At 31.6% G+C, this 15,941-nt stretch overlaps 1 protein-coding gene across 7 annotated transcripts in view; it reads left to right on the forward strand.

The window, feature by feature from the left end:
* Positions 1–15,678, forward strand: part of LOC128987848 (antichymotrypsin-2-like) — a 45,783-nt gene extending 30,105 nt beyond the window's left edge. The window contains exon 8 of one of the 7 annotated variants that reach the window (XM_054408892.1): positions 14,341–15,678. In XM_054408892.1, coding sequence (XP_054264867.1) covers positions 14,341–14,990 — 650 coding nt within the window. In that variant the 3' untranslated portion in view covers positions 14,991–15,678. Of the gene's footprint in view, positions 1–2,668; positions 2,909–4,690; positions 4,929–5,973; positions 6,587–6,906; positions 7,079–7,602; positions 7,755–10,449; positions 11,887–14,340 lie in introns of those variants that run through there. The other 6 variants (XM_054408893.1, XM_054408897.1, XM_054408898.1 and 3 more) reach the window with 6 other exon arrangements.
* The last annotated feature ends 263 nt before the right edge of the window (positions 15,679–15,941 follow it).

Here is a 15,941-nt window from a genome sequence, read left to right on the forward strand (position 1 = left end):
TTTTGTGTAATGTAAGACTCGTGTTAAAATAAAATCAAACCAAAAAACTTCTGTGGACAAGGTAACCTATCGATTGTACACAACTACGATACGATACTACCTACCGAAAATATAATAATTTAGGCCTACTCTACGCATTTAAAAACCTTAAAACCATTACTGTATATCTGTAGCCTTATATCTTTAAATTTGAAATAGTCATGAATTAATTGTCTACATAGGTTCTGGTTTGTTATTTCTTAATTTATTTCCAGTTCAATTTATTTTAGGTTATGTTTAACAAATGTCAAACAAGGATATTTGCCATTGCCGTCTGCCGAACGTAACAAAGTCAGCCAAGAGCCAATCAAAATCAAGCTATTATTCTTCTCTCCTGGGTTAACCCACGGATCGCCAGTTAAACCAGCCTCACCCCTAGGGTTAACTTAAACCTAGTTTAAACGGAGAAATTATTTTGGGGAAAGTGAATCTGAGGTTAAACTAGAGTTTAAACCGCGATCAGAGTTAAACTTGATTTGGGGAAAGCGGCCCTCAGTTTTTGTTATTAATTACAGTTTTGTTTATATAGTTAAAATTATGGATCTGATTAACCTAGAAGCTTTAAACAATTCTTTTGACATCCGAAAATAGTTGAAAAACTGTCCTTTGTCATTTCTCAGGTCTTTTATTGGATTTAATTTATTGGATGCACTCAGTGGAGGCGGTCACGTTTCTTTATTTTTCTCCTCCGGTAAATTATCAAAGCAGCTATAATATGCTCGCGATCCTTACTACTTTCCACTTTCCACTTTCCACTGAAGTATCAATGAACTCTGTTCTAGTGGAGTGGGGGTTAAGATGTTTTAATCGTACGGTTACAAATCGTATAGTGTGAAAGCAACAGACCCACGATCATCTGCCCGTACGAGTTTTAATCGTATAGTGTGAAAGGAGCGTAAGAGCTTCTTTAGCCCCCCCCCCCCCACACATATATTGAATTGAAACAGCTGTTTTTGCTGCAGTATGACAAAAAATAAATATATATTATTTTAAGATAACCACAGTATGGTTTAAGCTTGAAATTACTGTTTGTGCATTATTCTATAGTTATATTTTCTCCACATGAATAGTTAAGGAATGTTTTTAGTTCATTCTATATTGCTGACTCTTATAGCTAACTTTGCTTACTGCTTTGCAAATCTTAAACGCTTCTTTCAGCATTTACCCTTCTTTGTACTGTAGTTGTAACGGCTTGTACTTCAAATTAATGCTGCTAACTTTATATGAACCTCGACTCCGTCACTCAATAAATAGTAAAACTCAAGATTGATTTTTCCCTTGTTGAATTTTATAGCCATAAAGTGTTCTGATTGATATTTACTCCAAAAACTTCAAGGAGAATTTTTAACTTGAAAATACCATGATAGAGCCCTAAATTCTTTTTAAAGCACATACCTTTTCGTAAAATCGAGTAAAAATATTACATATCTACATTAACAGGCAGATTGGTAAAGCCCAATGAAGTATGTGTAAAAGTTCTGAGCGTGTGTCCTAAAACAGGGGTCTCCAACCCTTTTTACCCAAGGGCCACATTGTACATTTTTGAAAAAAGGCCAGTATAAAATAAAAATAAATTTTAAAACAAAAATTGAAATGAAATTGGGCCAACAATATTTCAGTGTAGAAAGTTGAGCCCCTTCTAAATACATCATCTACTACAAGATCTATTGTATTTAAAATTTATGGTAACAGCAAAAATAAAACTTAACAATAAAAGAGTGTATATTAAGTGTAAACATTTAACATAATATTGTATACAAACTTTAAACTATGTTTGAAATAAAACTATTTTTTTTTCTTTTTCATTTGTTTAAAAAGAACTAGAATTTTTTATTAAGAATATTACAATTGCCATTTAAATGGCATCCCAATTAATTATTAGGGTTAGAATTTGTTGTTCTGATCTTTAGGATTGATGACAAAGAATGATTTAACTCAGCAGCTCTGTTTTTAGATAGCTCGATCACTAGGTACATGATTAAAACTAAATTGCATTTATCGAGGATAACATAGCAAGTAAATGTCGTGTACTCATTTTTAAATGGGCTATCCAGCCGACCCAGAAACTGAGAATTGTACTTGAATTCAGTATGGAGCAGTTATTACAAAATGATCGCCAATAGCCAATGAGCCTCAATTCATTGACAATGTTCCATGGCTATATTTCAATGTCGAAAATCGTTATTACCCGAAATCACAAGAGAAGCTCACGAGTGTTTGCGCGATCATGGATGACAATCAAGGTATCACTGACGATGCAAAATATGCGTACAAGTGTTTCCACGATCACGGGTGAGTAATGACAATCACAGCATCGCAAAAACCGTAAGAGGCTCACAAGTGTTGCCTCGATCACATGTGACGATCGCAGTATTTCCGAAAACGCAAGGATGGTTAAGAGTGGATTTGCGATTACGGGAGATGATTTTCGGTTTAAATGCCATTGAAAATCATATTTTCTAGGAAGGTATTTCCGGGCCGGACAAAATCTCTGTGCGGGCTTAGGTTGGAGACCCTGTCCTAGAACATGAGAAAACAAATAATATTATATTATAGATACATGTTGTCTTCACCATATGACCTATAAATTTTGTAAAATCAATGAGATTCTTCTATCTATGTTTTTCAGCTGTGCAAATAGCTAATAAATCGGCAAAACGATATCCTGATCCTCCAGAAGTGTTTCGAGCAGACCATCCCTTCGTCTTTTACATGATCAAAATAGAGCCTTTAGTTGCAGTGTTTCATGGGCGGTTAAACAAGCTGTAGACATGACATTTCAAACAAACCAGTATAACTAGAACATTTGTGTGTGTTCTCATAAATATTTTAGCTTAATAAACGTTGTATCTATTTTTATTACAATCAATATTTTGCCATTCCTGTTTCCTGTTTCTTACCATACACAGTAAAATCTCTTTTGTCTAGCCTTTTTACAGGTTCTTCAAAAAATGTGGGGACAATTTACATACTGATTCCTTAAGTCAAAATAAAGACAAAATGAAGAATAAAATTTTTCCCAAAACCACTTTTTTAACCAGATATTCGCCATTTTGTATTACTTACATAATAATCTTATGTAACTGATCTTTATGAAACTTGGTATTTATGTTAAGGTGAGAGAGACCCATGATGGAAAAAAAGTTATCTTGATTCAACTTAAAATTTTAAAATGGCGGCCATTTATATTTTTTAAACTCAAATTAGTAAAATATGGTTCATTTTATGAAAAAAAACTTGAACACTTTCATTTAGCAGTTTTATTTTTCTATCAAACAATATGCCAAGTTCAAAAAGATTGATAAAAAAATTACTGAAATATCACTATTTTTAGTTGTAAAATAGGGTAGAATAAGGCTAAGCTAGTCAAATTTGGCATATTTTTACAACAAAAAATCGTGATATTTCAGCAGTTTTTGTTCAAAATATTTTTGAACTTGGCATTTTTTGATGGAGAAATAAAAATGCTAAATAAAAGTGTTCTTGACATTTTTTCATAAAATCAGCCATATTTTACTAATTTAAGTTTAAAAATTAAAATGTCCGCCATTTTGAAATTTTAAGTTGAATCAAGATAACTTTTTCCCAACATGGGTCTCTTCAACCTTAACATAGACCAAGGCCCCACTAGAAAAACCATGCAGCAGGATCCATGACGTCACACTAGTGGATAGATTTGTTGATAGATTCACTGCAATATCCCATATGTTTTAGGTAAATAAGCTGGCTGTTTGTCAGATTTTAACAATAAGATTTTAGTACAACTAAAATCCAATAATTATCATCCAATAATTATTAGCTAATAATTGTTAACTTAGTTTTAGTACAACTATCCACCACTGTGACGTAGTGTTGCGCTGCCCGCGTGGCAGCATGGCCTGTTTTTCTAGTGGGGCCTTGCATAGACCTTAATAAAGTTTCATAATTATCGGTTGAAAAACTTTGAAGATAAAAATGTATATGTAAAAAATAAAAAGGGTGGATATCTGATTAACAAAGCAATTTTGAATGTTCATTTTTTTCTTTATTTTGACCCAAGAAAGCACTAGGCCTACATAAATTATATCCCCACCTTTTTTGAACACCCTGTATGATAACAACTGAAAGTCATATTTAATAATATGTCTTGAAAAATAATTTATGAAACATTCATAGTGTGACTGGGCATCCTGAAAATCTTGACATCCCAGGACCTGTAGCTCAGATTGTCAATTATACTATTATCATAAAAGCCAGTTCACTCATTATAGCATATTTATTTGTTTCAAACAATTATACTGTACCATCGTCAGCATTTTTTCAGGTATTTTATTTTAATCTTGACTGTGAATTAAGCCAAAGATTTGTGATGGCCCACCTCCACCTTCCTTGTGGGAGAATTTTTATGTTCCTTGCACCCCAACAAACCTAAGACCTCTTGCGACCCCGGTCCCAACGGACCCATCACTAAAGCGGCCCTAGGTTTGTGAACTCATTCTCATCACAGGAGATGCACAACATTCGAGTAAATACCCTGTTGATGGTGTAATTGCTAAAATATGTCTACCTACAGTAAACATGAGATGAATTGACTTTGCATTAAAAGTATTTTCTTGAACACAAATGTTTAGGGGCTTAAGCACAATAAACACTTTTCTTTGTATGTTTTCAGCCATACTTATCGTTAGTGAGTCAGCAACATTCTATACAGTCCCTCCAGAAGTATTCAGAGCAGATCATCCCTTTGTTTTATACTTGATCAAAACAGAACCCTTAGCCACAGCCATTTTTTGTGGACGGTTTGCCATTCCTAAACAAATGCTTTCTGACTGAAAATTTATCTGAAGAAGTAATAGTTACAATTAATTGAATGTCCTGTTTAATAATTAGGTCAAATTATTAGTTAGGAGTGTATGTTATGTAGTTAATAGATAGTTGATAAGCTTTTGGAAGTGTTGAAAAGGTTCTTAGTTAATTTGTTTCTCTATATACAGACAGTTAAGTTTTGAAATATAACTGATGTTGCCTCACACCCAGATTTCAACAAAAATATCCACAAATGTTGTTTTGTTTTTTACTTTTGACGAGTAAAGATTTAATAAATGTTTCCATTGCTTCAAAATGCCTATTTTGATTAACCATACATTGGGAAATTTCTTTTAAATACACAAAACTAAAATCCTTTTTATGTTTTTTGTCACTTTTTACTGTGGAATATCATTTGTTCTTTGGCTTATCCCATGACATACATAGGTCAAGAGGACACTCCTCATCTTTCTAAAGTTTTCCTCCAGTGTATTAATTTTTTTAAATAAAAATAAAATGTAAAAAAAATCATTATTACAATTACTTGGTTCTTAAAAATATCTATTCTAGATTTTCTGTTCAATGTCATTGGAACTTTTGGTAAGGGGACAGTCAAAGCCTTGGTCTTGTTACTATCTAATATCAATCTTTTGTTCGCTATGGATACCATAATGAATTCAGCTTGAGATCTAACCAGCAACCGTAAGATTGGAAAACAGGGGCTATAGTAGTTTCAAAGAATAAGAATAAGAATCTTTATTACCCTTTAAACATTTTACAGTGCAATAGGGTTCATATAATATTAAAATGTAATTAAATATTTCACGTATAATAGTAACACATAAGTAGTAGCACTCTTTCCCAAGCAGATAGCTACACACCTTAATTGCCTGCAACAGTCAAACTCCTTTTGATCTTCAGTCAAAGTAATACCTTTGATCCAATAGTCAATGGTAATACATAAAGTAGTTAAAATAGTTTGTGCCACAATTTCCCTCTACATCTCCTCACTAAACGACAACACTATGTACACACAGCATTTCTCACTGGTTACCTATATTGTTTATTTTTATTTACTAAATTCATCTCGTCATCTAATTAATAACTCATTTAAAGATTATAAAAAGGGTTTTCTTGATATGTTTTCAGCCATACAGATAGCTTTACTGTCGGCAATAGTTTATTATGACCCTCCAGAAATCTTCCGAGCAGATCATCCGTTCGTCTTTTACCTCATCAAAGTAGAGCCCACCGTGACAGTGTTTAGTGGACGGCTCAATAAGCCATAGACAGGAACGGTTCAAAAACTGACTATTAAATTAATTATTATAAGTAGAAATCTAACTTTTATGATATAAACTGAAATTGCCTGTTTATATAATTTTTTTCATCAGTTATTTAGTTTTTTTAATTTTTCAAGTTTTCACAATTAAGAAGATTTTAGTTAACAATGCCCAAATTAAAATAAGTGATATTTGACTTATTACTATTTTTAATTATTAAAACTGAAAATATTGAATAATGTTTAACTTGTTGTATTGAATAGCTGCTAGCAAGTTGTGTTAGTGATTTTTAAGTACAAAATAACAACTACAATGTGTTAAAGTTTTTAGTTTTTGTTCACATATAGGTGAATACCATAAGACTCTTTACCCTTGACCAATTTAAGAAACAACACTACTGAAATTTGACAACTACACTGTATAAACACTATATTTGATTGATATGTTATTAAAATTATAACAATTTTTATGTTGTGTAATTTATTTCTTACTTACAAAAGCCTTCCTCTTAGTGATATCCTGTTTAAATAAAACATTACCTGAAACAAATAATCTGAAATGTTATTTTGATAATCATATAAATTGTAAATACTTAACATTGGGGTAGGGGTATGAGTATGTAGCCCAAATTTCTCACAGTTGCAATATGCTGTAGAGAATGAAATAAATTAAATATATAAACTCCTAATGTCCAAACCAAATTAACAATCAGGTTTCTGTCCTCAATGTGTTTATTTCTAAAGACCATTCAGATTCAGCTAATTACAAACCAAACTAATGCAATGTGTTGTGATTGCAGGACTACACATTGTCACATACTCGCTGCCTCTTTCTTTCAGAGCAAATCGACCATTTACATTTTATCTTATCAAAGAAAATGCAATCTTGTTCAATGGAAGACTGAATAATCCTATGTTTTAACTGTCATCTAAATAAAATAAGTGCACCAATGAAAAAATAAATATAATTAAATCGTTTGAGTAGTTTTAAAATTATGTTTTCTCTCCTTGGTCTTATAAATTCCCATTTAGAAACAATTATATGTACAAGAAGTCTTACATATTACTACTAACAAATTACTATTACCTCTAACTTTTTATAATCTTCCATTTTGAGCTTAAACAAGATAACTGCTTGAAAAATACAGATATTTATAACTAATTTATACAGTGGTTTTTTACTAATTTGTTTGTGACCTGATTTTGGTAACTGGTTTTTGGAACTTTTTAGTAACACCTCCTGGCTACGCTTTATATTAATATTAAACAAATGCTTTAAAATTGTATTTGATATTAATATTAGATTAAAATATTACAAAGTTCATCTATGGGGTGGTAACTTTGGGAGCATGAAAACAATTAATGCACACTAGTATAACAGCATTATTTTTGTATGCATGTAGGCTACTCAACAAGTATTAATATACACACATTTTCACCAAACTATTTTGGTTGAAGTATAGATTTTTTACTCCTGGGAGATGTATTTATTTCAGGTGCAGTATTCAACACAAAATCTCTGGATTTAAGTATAAAAGAATTTATTGCAACAAGACCTTTTACATTTTGTCTGATTTCACATTCAAAAAATATTTTATTCACTGGCAGATTAAAAGAACCTCATAAAACTTGATTCCATTACATCTATATAAAAACTCCAGACAAAACTTTTAGATTGATAGTATTTAATCATAAGGTCAGTGTTTTTCATAGCTTATAGAAAATTAAATTTGTAAAAGTTTATTAATACCTAATACAGTACTAAACTAGTTGCAATAAACATTCTCTAAAAATATTGTAGCATGCATTCCTTTGAACTGCACTGTAACTATGTGATAGCCAGTCCACAATAGGTACCAGTGATCTGATTTTAATATGTGAAGGGAAAACCACTGTAACTAAGTCCGTTTTATGATGTTTCTTTAATTCTTCCTTGATAGGCCTACCTACTATCAAGGCAAAAATCAGTGCACATAAATGGAGAATTTTCATAATTATATATATAGAAGATTAATAAATATCTTGTATATATTGGTTTATAAGAATGCTATACAAAACCAAAGTTAATCAACCAAGAATGCTTTCCTGAAAGTCAAAAGTTAATTTATAGACAAAAAGTGTAAACTTGTTTATTATTTCTGTATTCAGTTAGACTCGTTAGTATTTTAAGAAAATTTAAATGAATGCTAATTTGTTAAAGCTAACATAAATGGCAAAGATCATTCGTTCCCCTTTTTAAGCGTTATGTAGTACTATAGAATTGGACTAATATGAGCAATCTTTTAAACTTTATAAACACCATGGTCATGAAATACGTAAAAACGTGCTCAGGAAACACAAGTAGACTGGAATGAGAGGAAGAGATGCTCAGTCAGATCAGATTCTCTTTCTTCTACTACTATATTCTTCCAAGAGGAACAATCCACGTTCATAAAGTGAAAACATTACGAGTTAAGGTTGAAACATAATCGGCAACTCTAGTGGAAGCGAAGCGCTTTTCTCCCTCTTCCCAGAGGGGGCCCTAGCACCCTTGGCAACTTCTGCGGAAGTTTGGTCATACCAAATTTGGGACGAGATCACACGAGAGGATCTGAATTTTCACCATGAGTTCCGAAACTCCTGAAAGGTGCTGAAAATACACAAAGATAACCATTGTTCGACAGCCATCGCCACTTGCGCTGCTGTAACCCAGCGAAATTCTTCCACTACACCCAAGCGCTTCCGCAAGAGTTGCCAAGCTCAAGCTTTAAACACATAAAACCATCAGTAAACAATATACATTTTGGTTAATTTAAGCTTTGTCTTTAAAAAAATGATTTATTATTTGTTTACCAAATGGAAAGTTTGGTTTAGTCTGCTTTGTCCTGACACAATCTAGCCTGATGATCAGCAAGCAGTATGTTGTATTTGTAATCACACTATGGGGTCAATTTTATTTATTAATCAAAAAAGTTACACAATTTCAGAAAAAAAGACAAACACAATACTCCTTGCTGTAATGATTCCTTTGAAACCTTAATAAATACACTTTGTTTGAGTAGAATTATTGATTATACAAACAACGTTAATTAATGTTCTTTGACAGATAAACGTGTAGGATAAAAACAAATCATTAAAAGGTGTGTAATGAAGAAATCTTCATAATTTAATTTAAATGCCCTGCTTACAATATCTCTTTAATGATTGGAAGGATTAAATTTGTGTGGTAAAATACAGTTTCTGTTATAAAATCCTTTGTAGAACAAAGCTTTTAGCAACCAAGCACACTAGCACAGCATAATTTGCCTATGAGCAAAGACAGGCTTTAGAAGTTTCATTGCTACCTCTGTAATTGTAAGCAGATAAATTTTCTTTACCTTTATGGCACCTGAATGCTAACTTTTCTGATTGAATACATAACACTGGGCTTTTCTGTTTAAAGCAACTTTATTTTAACAGTTTACAGATCAACTATTTAAGAGCTTTTTGATAAATACCATTTGCCGTATCTAGACTATACTAGTGATTTTTCCCGAGCAAAGTTTGGATCATATGGTTAATGTTATTTAAATAGCAAATAAATCTGAGGAAATATTTTTGTGAAAATCCAATTAAGAAAATAAAATGTAATTTGTTCTGTATGTTTGCTGCAGTAGGGGTATTTCTTAGAATTTTTCAGAGATGGATAAAGAACCATATACATAACAGGTTGTCCATTTTGAAGAAGGTAAAATCCCATCATTCTTTCATACTATAATATAACATTATGTAGGTATGTTCACGTATCAAAAGTCAGGTATCAAAACATAATTAGTCATATTATTATAGTACTCATTTTCAAACTAAAATTGATACACACAATCTAGAATGTTATAAAAAGAAAACAAAATTCACAGGAAATAAATGTATGTCCCATCTACCAAAAACACTTCTAACTGAAAATGATACAACAAAGTTTAAAAATTGTCTGAAACAGTATTTGATTAAACTTGTTCCTTATTCTCTTAACAAGTTTTTGGAGAACAAATAAAATAAATACCTACTCTGTTTTATTTTTAGTTTCATGTATAAAAATTTTATTTCTTAACATTTTGACTCACAACAGTGTACAATTGTACTTATATGAATAAAGGATAAAAAAATCTTGCATTAAAAATGCTGTTAAAATAAGCTACCAATGTTAAAATAAGGTACTTGATTGGTGGTGGATAACTTATATCAGTTATTAATTTCATGACTAACACTGAGCCCAATTTAAGGTTATGATTAATAACTGTAAAGTATATTTTGTTAAAACCATAAAAAATCAACAACTTAGAATGTAATAGAAGTACTAAATAATGAAATTTGTTTCTACTTTCTAGGTGTTGTTGAACCACTTTCTGGAGTTTCAGAAGACAACATTTTTTTTGCCCGAAGACCATTTATTTATTACTTAATGCAAAACAAAAAGTTTGTGATTATTTTTAGTGGAAGGTTGGTAAGACCTAAAGAATCTAAAAAAAATACCCTCAAAAATGTCAAGTCCCCCCTAAAAAGACAGTAATAATAATAATTGTTATAAAAAGTGGGACTTAGCAAGAGAACTAACATAAATACATTATGGGCAATAGAAAAGGAAGTTTTAGAAGTACCCAAGGACTTGGTTTGAAACCAAATACAATCCACACATAAATTAAAATCAAAATCCAAGTCCCCAAAGGTTAACCACAAAACCCTGAGAAAAATGGTTGAGTGATTAATAGATTCAGGTTTAAGTGGTATAAAATGTGCCACTCGTGGAGTGCAATACTGTTGAAATTTACTCTATGTCAGTGGCTCAATTTTACTTCCTTAATTTTTACTCTAAAGTTTGCCACAGATTTAACATTGGAACGGCATTTCTTTCTTCTAGTTCTTTCAATAGTCAAGGATACTGCTCAGTAAAAACAAAATAAATAAGGAAAATTACTGTGTGTTGGGATGTTTACAGCAACTTTGTAAAAGACTTTGCCCAATTAATAACACATAAAACCAATAGTGTAAACCTAAATTAAATTAAACTTTTAATTTAAAAGATTCAAATTTAATTATACATGAAATTGACAATTCTTAAAACATATCAAATACCAAAAGATTATGAACAAATGATTTTATACTACTACTGTAACGTTCCCTTCACACCATACCCTTTTCCGCCGTCCAGTTGAAACAGCACAATGTTACGTCTATGTTCTTATGTCTATGTTTCTTACATTTCATTGTTTCTAACTGTACGGTAAGGTAAATGTGTTACCTACGATCCTTTATTAAGCTAGCCTATAGTGTGAAAGGAGAGTTAAGGTTAGATCTTTGAAAGTTAAAAGAAAATTGATTTTTTTATACTGTTCAGATTACACTTGAAGTCTATTAGTCTTTTTAATTTAAAATTGTGCATATGTATATTTGCACGACATAGGCCTACATATGCCGACGGTGTATACCTAATTTTTACTTTTTCCTTGCTATTTTTACCATCTCTATCTATGCGCTTTGAAGAAGATTGTTATGACACAAAATAAATAAATTTTTAAAAAGAATACTATTAAAATATGTCCTGATAGTAATTTTATGATTGTCGATTCACAATCACTGTGATCTATTATATTGTACTATGTTTGGATAAAAGCGAGAGAGCCTGGATAAATTGATATCTAAAAAGAAAACAGAATGAACAGTGTGCTGCATTTCTTATTAATCATTGAAAGAGCCCATTTGCAAACTATGTAAACACAGGAAAGTCAGAACACCACCAAGGAGAAGAAATAGAAATGTTTTTTTTTTTTAGAAATAATAATGTTATTATGGGCAATCTAATGCGGCTACGAGTAAGGCTATTTGTAGAAAACACTAAAAAACAAGATCAGTTTTTAAAAAAATGATCAGATATTTACAAGAAATTGTGATTAGGCCTATATCGATTTGTTATGTACCTACATCATGAGTATTTCCAAAATCTTTGAGTCAAATCTTTTAAAGTCATCAGAAATTATTACTGTTATTCGTTTTAAAATAACGCTCTTAATACTTAGCAACAGGGACACTAGTTATAATTAAATCTCAATTCACTAGCTATCAACAGTGTGTGCGCAGTTGAAGTTTTGGTATATAAAAACTAAAAAGTATTGGTAACCTCAAGCAGAATTGTAGTTTTCAATTCACTCCATCACGTTATAATGTTTTACCTTACCTTTGCATTTTATAACATGAGGCTCATTTATGTTGTTAACAAATTTTTTACAGAAGCGTGAGCTAATTAGCATGACCAGCAAGCTAGTGCGTAAGCCACATAATGGCATACAAACTAAATTTATGACTACCTGATTATGTTTTGATAAACAGCATGTCTAAATTTTATAATAAATACTAATATTGAAGCCTACATGTACAAATTTTTAAACATTTGAAAAAGTTTTTTTGTCAATTTGTGTAGTATTCCCAGTCTCAAAAACAATTGATTATATATGTAGGTTTAGCCATAGATAAAACATAGTCCCTTAGGGGGACTAATAATAATAAAGTTTACGACCACTGGACGACCTCTAGGTCTATTAATAAATAGTTATAATAATAATAAGGGACTATGTTTTATTATCTATGGTTTAGCTTATGGTGGCAAAGGTTCTTGAAGTGTGTTGAATTGAGCCCTAGAATTCATTTTGAAACATGTATGGAACCAGTAGGAGCAAAGTTTATATACACAAAGTTTACACTTTTATCACTTAAAACAATATCACACACTATACTATTTATTTACATTAAGTGGTCGCAGACGATTTATGAGGCGAGTGTAGGAAGCCGTGCACAGGCTGGAGACACTATACATATGTCGTCTGACTGTTAAGTCGGTCTGGTATGGTATTGTCATCATTATCATTACCAACTGAAATGGGGACACCACCTATGTGTGTATTTTAACCCGAATATGAATGAAGGATCAGTCTAGAATGGTGTGAGATGTGTAGCTTTGTTACTGACTAAGGTCAGCTGTTTCATCAGTCAGGATCATGGCTAGAAGTATCCCCTGACCTATCAAACATACGCCAACACTACCAGACCGACTCAACAGCCACATGTAGTGTCTCTGTTCCCGCACACGCTTTCTAAGCCCGTGTCAGAAATCGTCCGCCGACCATTTTATGTCAATAAATAGCATAGTGTTTTAAGTGATGAAAGTGGTGTCAATATAAATTTTCTTCCTGATGGTGCCATACACGTGGCAAAATGTACATCATTTAAATATACTTCAAGAACCTGGCCACCATAAGATAACTACTTGTTTGTTGTCACGTTTTATTCCATATCTAAGCTTAAGAGTCGGCAGGACCGCCAGCCATCTTGTATTTTCTGCCCATAACGCCAATATTAATGGTTGAAGCATATTACAGCACTGTTTACTAAGATACAAAGTTTGCAAACTATCTCATTTAAAAAGCTATTGAAATTGCGGATGTGATTTGTTATCCACCTTTTAATATTAATTGTTATTATTTTGTCAAACTAAATATATTGACTTAATTATAATTTTTTCAACCTCTAAAACAGAAGTTTTTAAATCCTAAAAGCAATTATCACAGAAAATATATTTAAGAATCATATAACATTTTCTGCTCGGTAATTAATCTTACGGTGCATGACTAATATGTTTCAACGTGAACGCATGTTTTTGCTGATCGGCGCTCGGACAACCACTGTTTCGCCTGGCAAATGACAGTCATCGGCAATGCAAAATCATTGATTCTGCGGACTCTTAAGCAAATCTTTAAGTCTTACGTAAAGATAATTTTTTGAATAATTTTCCTTTCATTTGCTATTTTTAAAAACTTACTAGGCCTACCTTTAAACTAAAAATTATGGATTATATATTGTATAAAATGTTGACCTAATAAAACCGGTGGAAACCAAATAGAGGGAAAACTTATTCTATTAGCCTCCATTAGATATATTATTAATATATTTAATATATTTTTGATATCTTTTTTAAATAGTAATAAAAAAGCACGGCATGGCTATGGACTGTTTCTTTTGTACATTGCCTTAGAAATTCTATTCCCAATAATGCTACTTAATTTGGTGGTGGATCAATGATAACTGTTATTGATTTCACAACTAACACTACTTAGTCCTATAAAGGCTATGAATAGCAATGACAGGGTATGCTATTTTGTTTGTGCCATGCAACTAAAAATCACTTTGTTAATGTAATAGAAGAACTAAATTATGAAATATGATTCTAGGAGTTGTGGAACCACTTTCAGGAGTTTCAGAAGACAACATTTTTTTTGCCCGACGACCATTTGTTTATTACTTAGTACAAAACCTAAAGTTTGTAATTATATTTAATGGAAGGTTGGTAAGACCAAAAGCATCACAAAAAATACCACCAAAAATGTCAAGTCCTCCCAAAAGAGACAATAATATTGGTAATACAAAATTGGACTTTTATAATGGAATCGGTAACGTAAATAGATTTATGGGTAATGGACAAGTAAGTTTTGGGAATAACCAAGGATTTGGTATGAAACCAAATGCAATCCACACCTATGGTCAAAATCCCAGTCAACAGGGATTAGCTCAAATCCCGGGACAAATTGATCAAGTGAATGGATTCAATCCTAACAGGTATCCTGTGCCTGAGAGGCCTCAATTAGTATATGGACAGAATATTGGATCAAACATCAGACATGAACAACAAAAAGTGCAACAATTAAGCTCACCTCAAAACTATGAGCAGCATAGTCCAGTTGATAGGTTTAGTTCTGATGGATATTCAACTGTGCAGTCACAGTCAATTCCATCAAACAACCGAGGTATCCAAAGACCTCAGAATCAGCAGCAGCCACCCCCCCAGAACTACTACTACCCTCAGTATGAAACATATGGTTAAATACTACCATAAAAGCACAATTATGTTGGATGAAGTGTCTGTTGGCTACAAGGATTTATAAATGTAGATATTTTTAAAGTTCCTAATTATTGCATACAGCAACTATGTGAAAGCCTTTATAAAATAATAAACAAATAAAGCCAATAGTGTAGACTTTAGTACAATATTTACAGGTCAGTTCTACATGTAATGGTTTAAATTGTCACAAAAAGAAATCTACTTTAAACGCAAAGCTCTATCAGCTGAACCAAACCATCTCAGTTAAAAAAAATCAAACTTTGTATTTCAAGCTCTATGTTAGATCTTTGAAAGATAAAAATTACATTTAATTGATATTTTTATATGGTCCGAATTACACTTTAAGCTAGCTTTTAGTCTGTAAAATTGTACATATCAAACAACTCTGCCACATATACTTTTAACTTTTATCTTGCTATTTTTCCCCTTCTAATTTTGGGTTTTGAAGGATTCTACTCTGTTGTATACACAGAGTTAATGTGTTTTACATTTTCATAAGAAATACAATGCTGCTAAAATGCTTTTAAATATCAAATATGTTCTGATAGATATTGTTTAGCCTACTGGCTGATTTACAAACACTGTGATATATTTCTTTTGTATTAGGTTAAATAGCTTGTATTTAAATTGTTATTGCTTTAGATTCTATTGAATATAATAAAAACACCAATTTACATCTGAATCAGTTTTTCAATTCACTGGCTATCAACAGTGTGTGCTTAGTTACCCTTTGGTAGTGATGTAAAATACCCAGGTATTTAAAACTCAGGGTAAATACCCAAAATCCATAAATACCCGGGTATTTTGGGTATTTATGAAATCGATTGAAATTCATTTTTATCCATTACATGATAAATTAGGATAGTCTATAACACCTTTTACAGTAACTTGAAGCTTTGCTAGTACCTTTTATTTAAAGATTTAGCACATTTT

Source organism: Macrosteles quadrilineatus, unplaced genomic scaffold (genome assembly GCF_028750875.1).
Source record: "Macrosteles quadrilineatus isolate MER2022 unplaced genomic scaffold, UCM_ALF_1.0 Scaffold_2__2_contigs__length_208266976, whole genome shotgun sequence".
NCBI lineage: Eukaryota > Metazoa > Arthropoda > Insecta > Hemiptera > Cicadellidae > Macrosteles > Macrosteles quadrilineatus.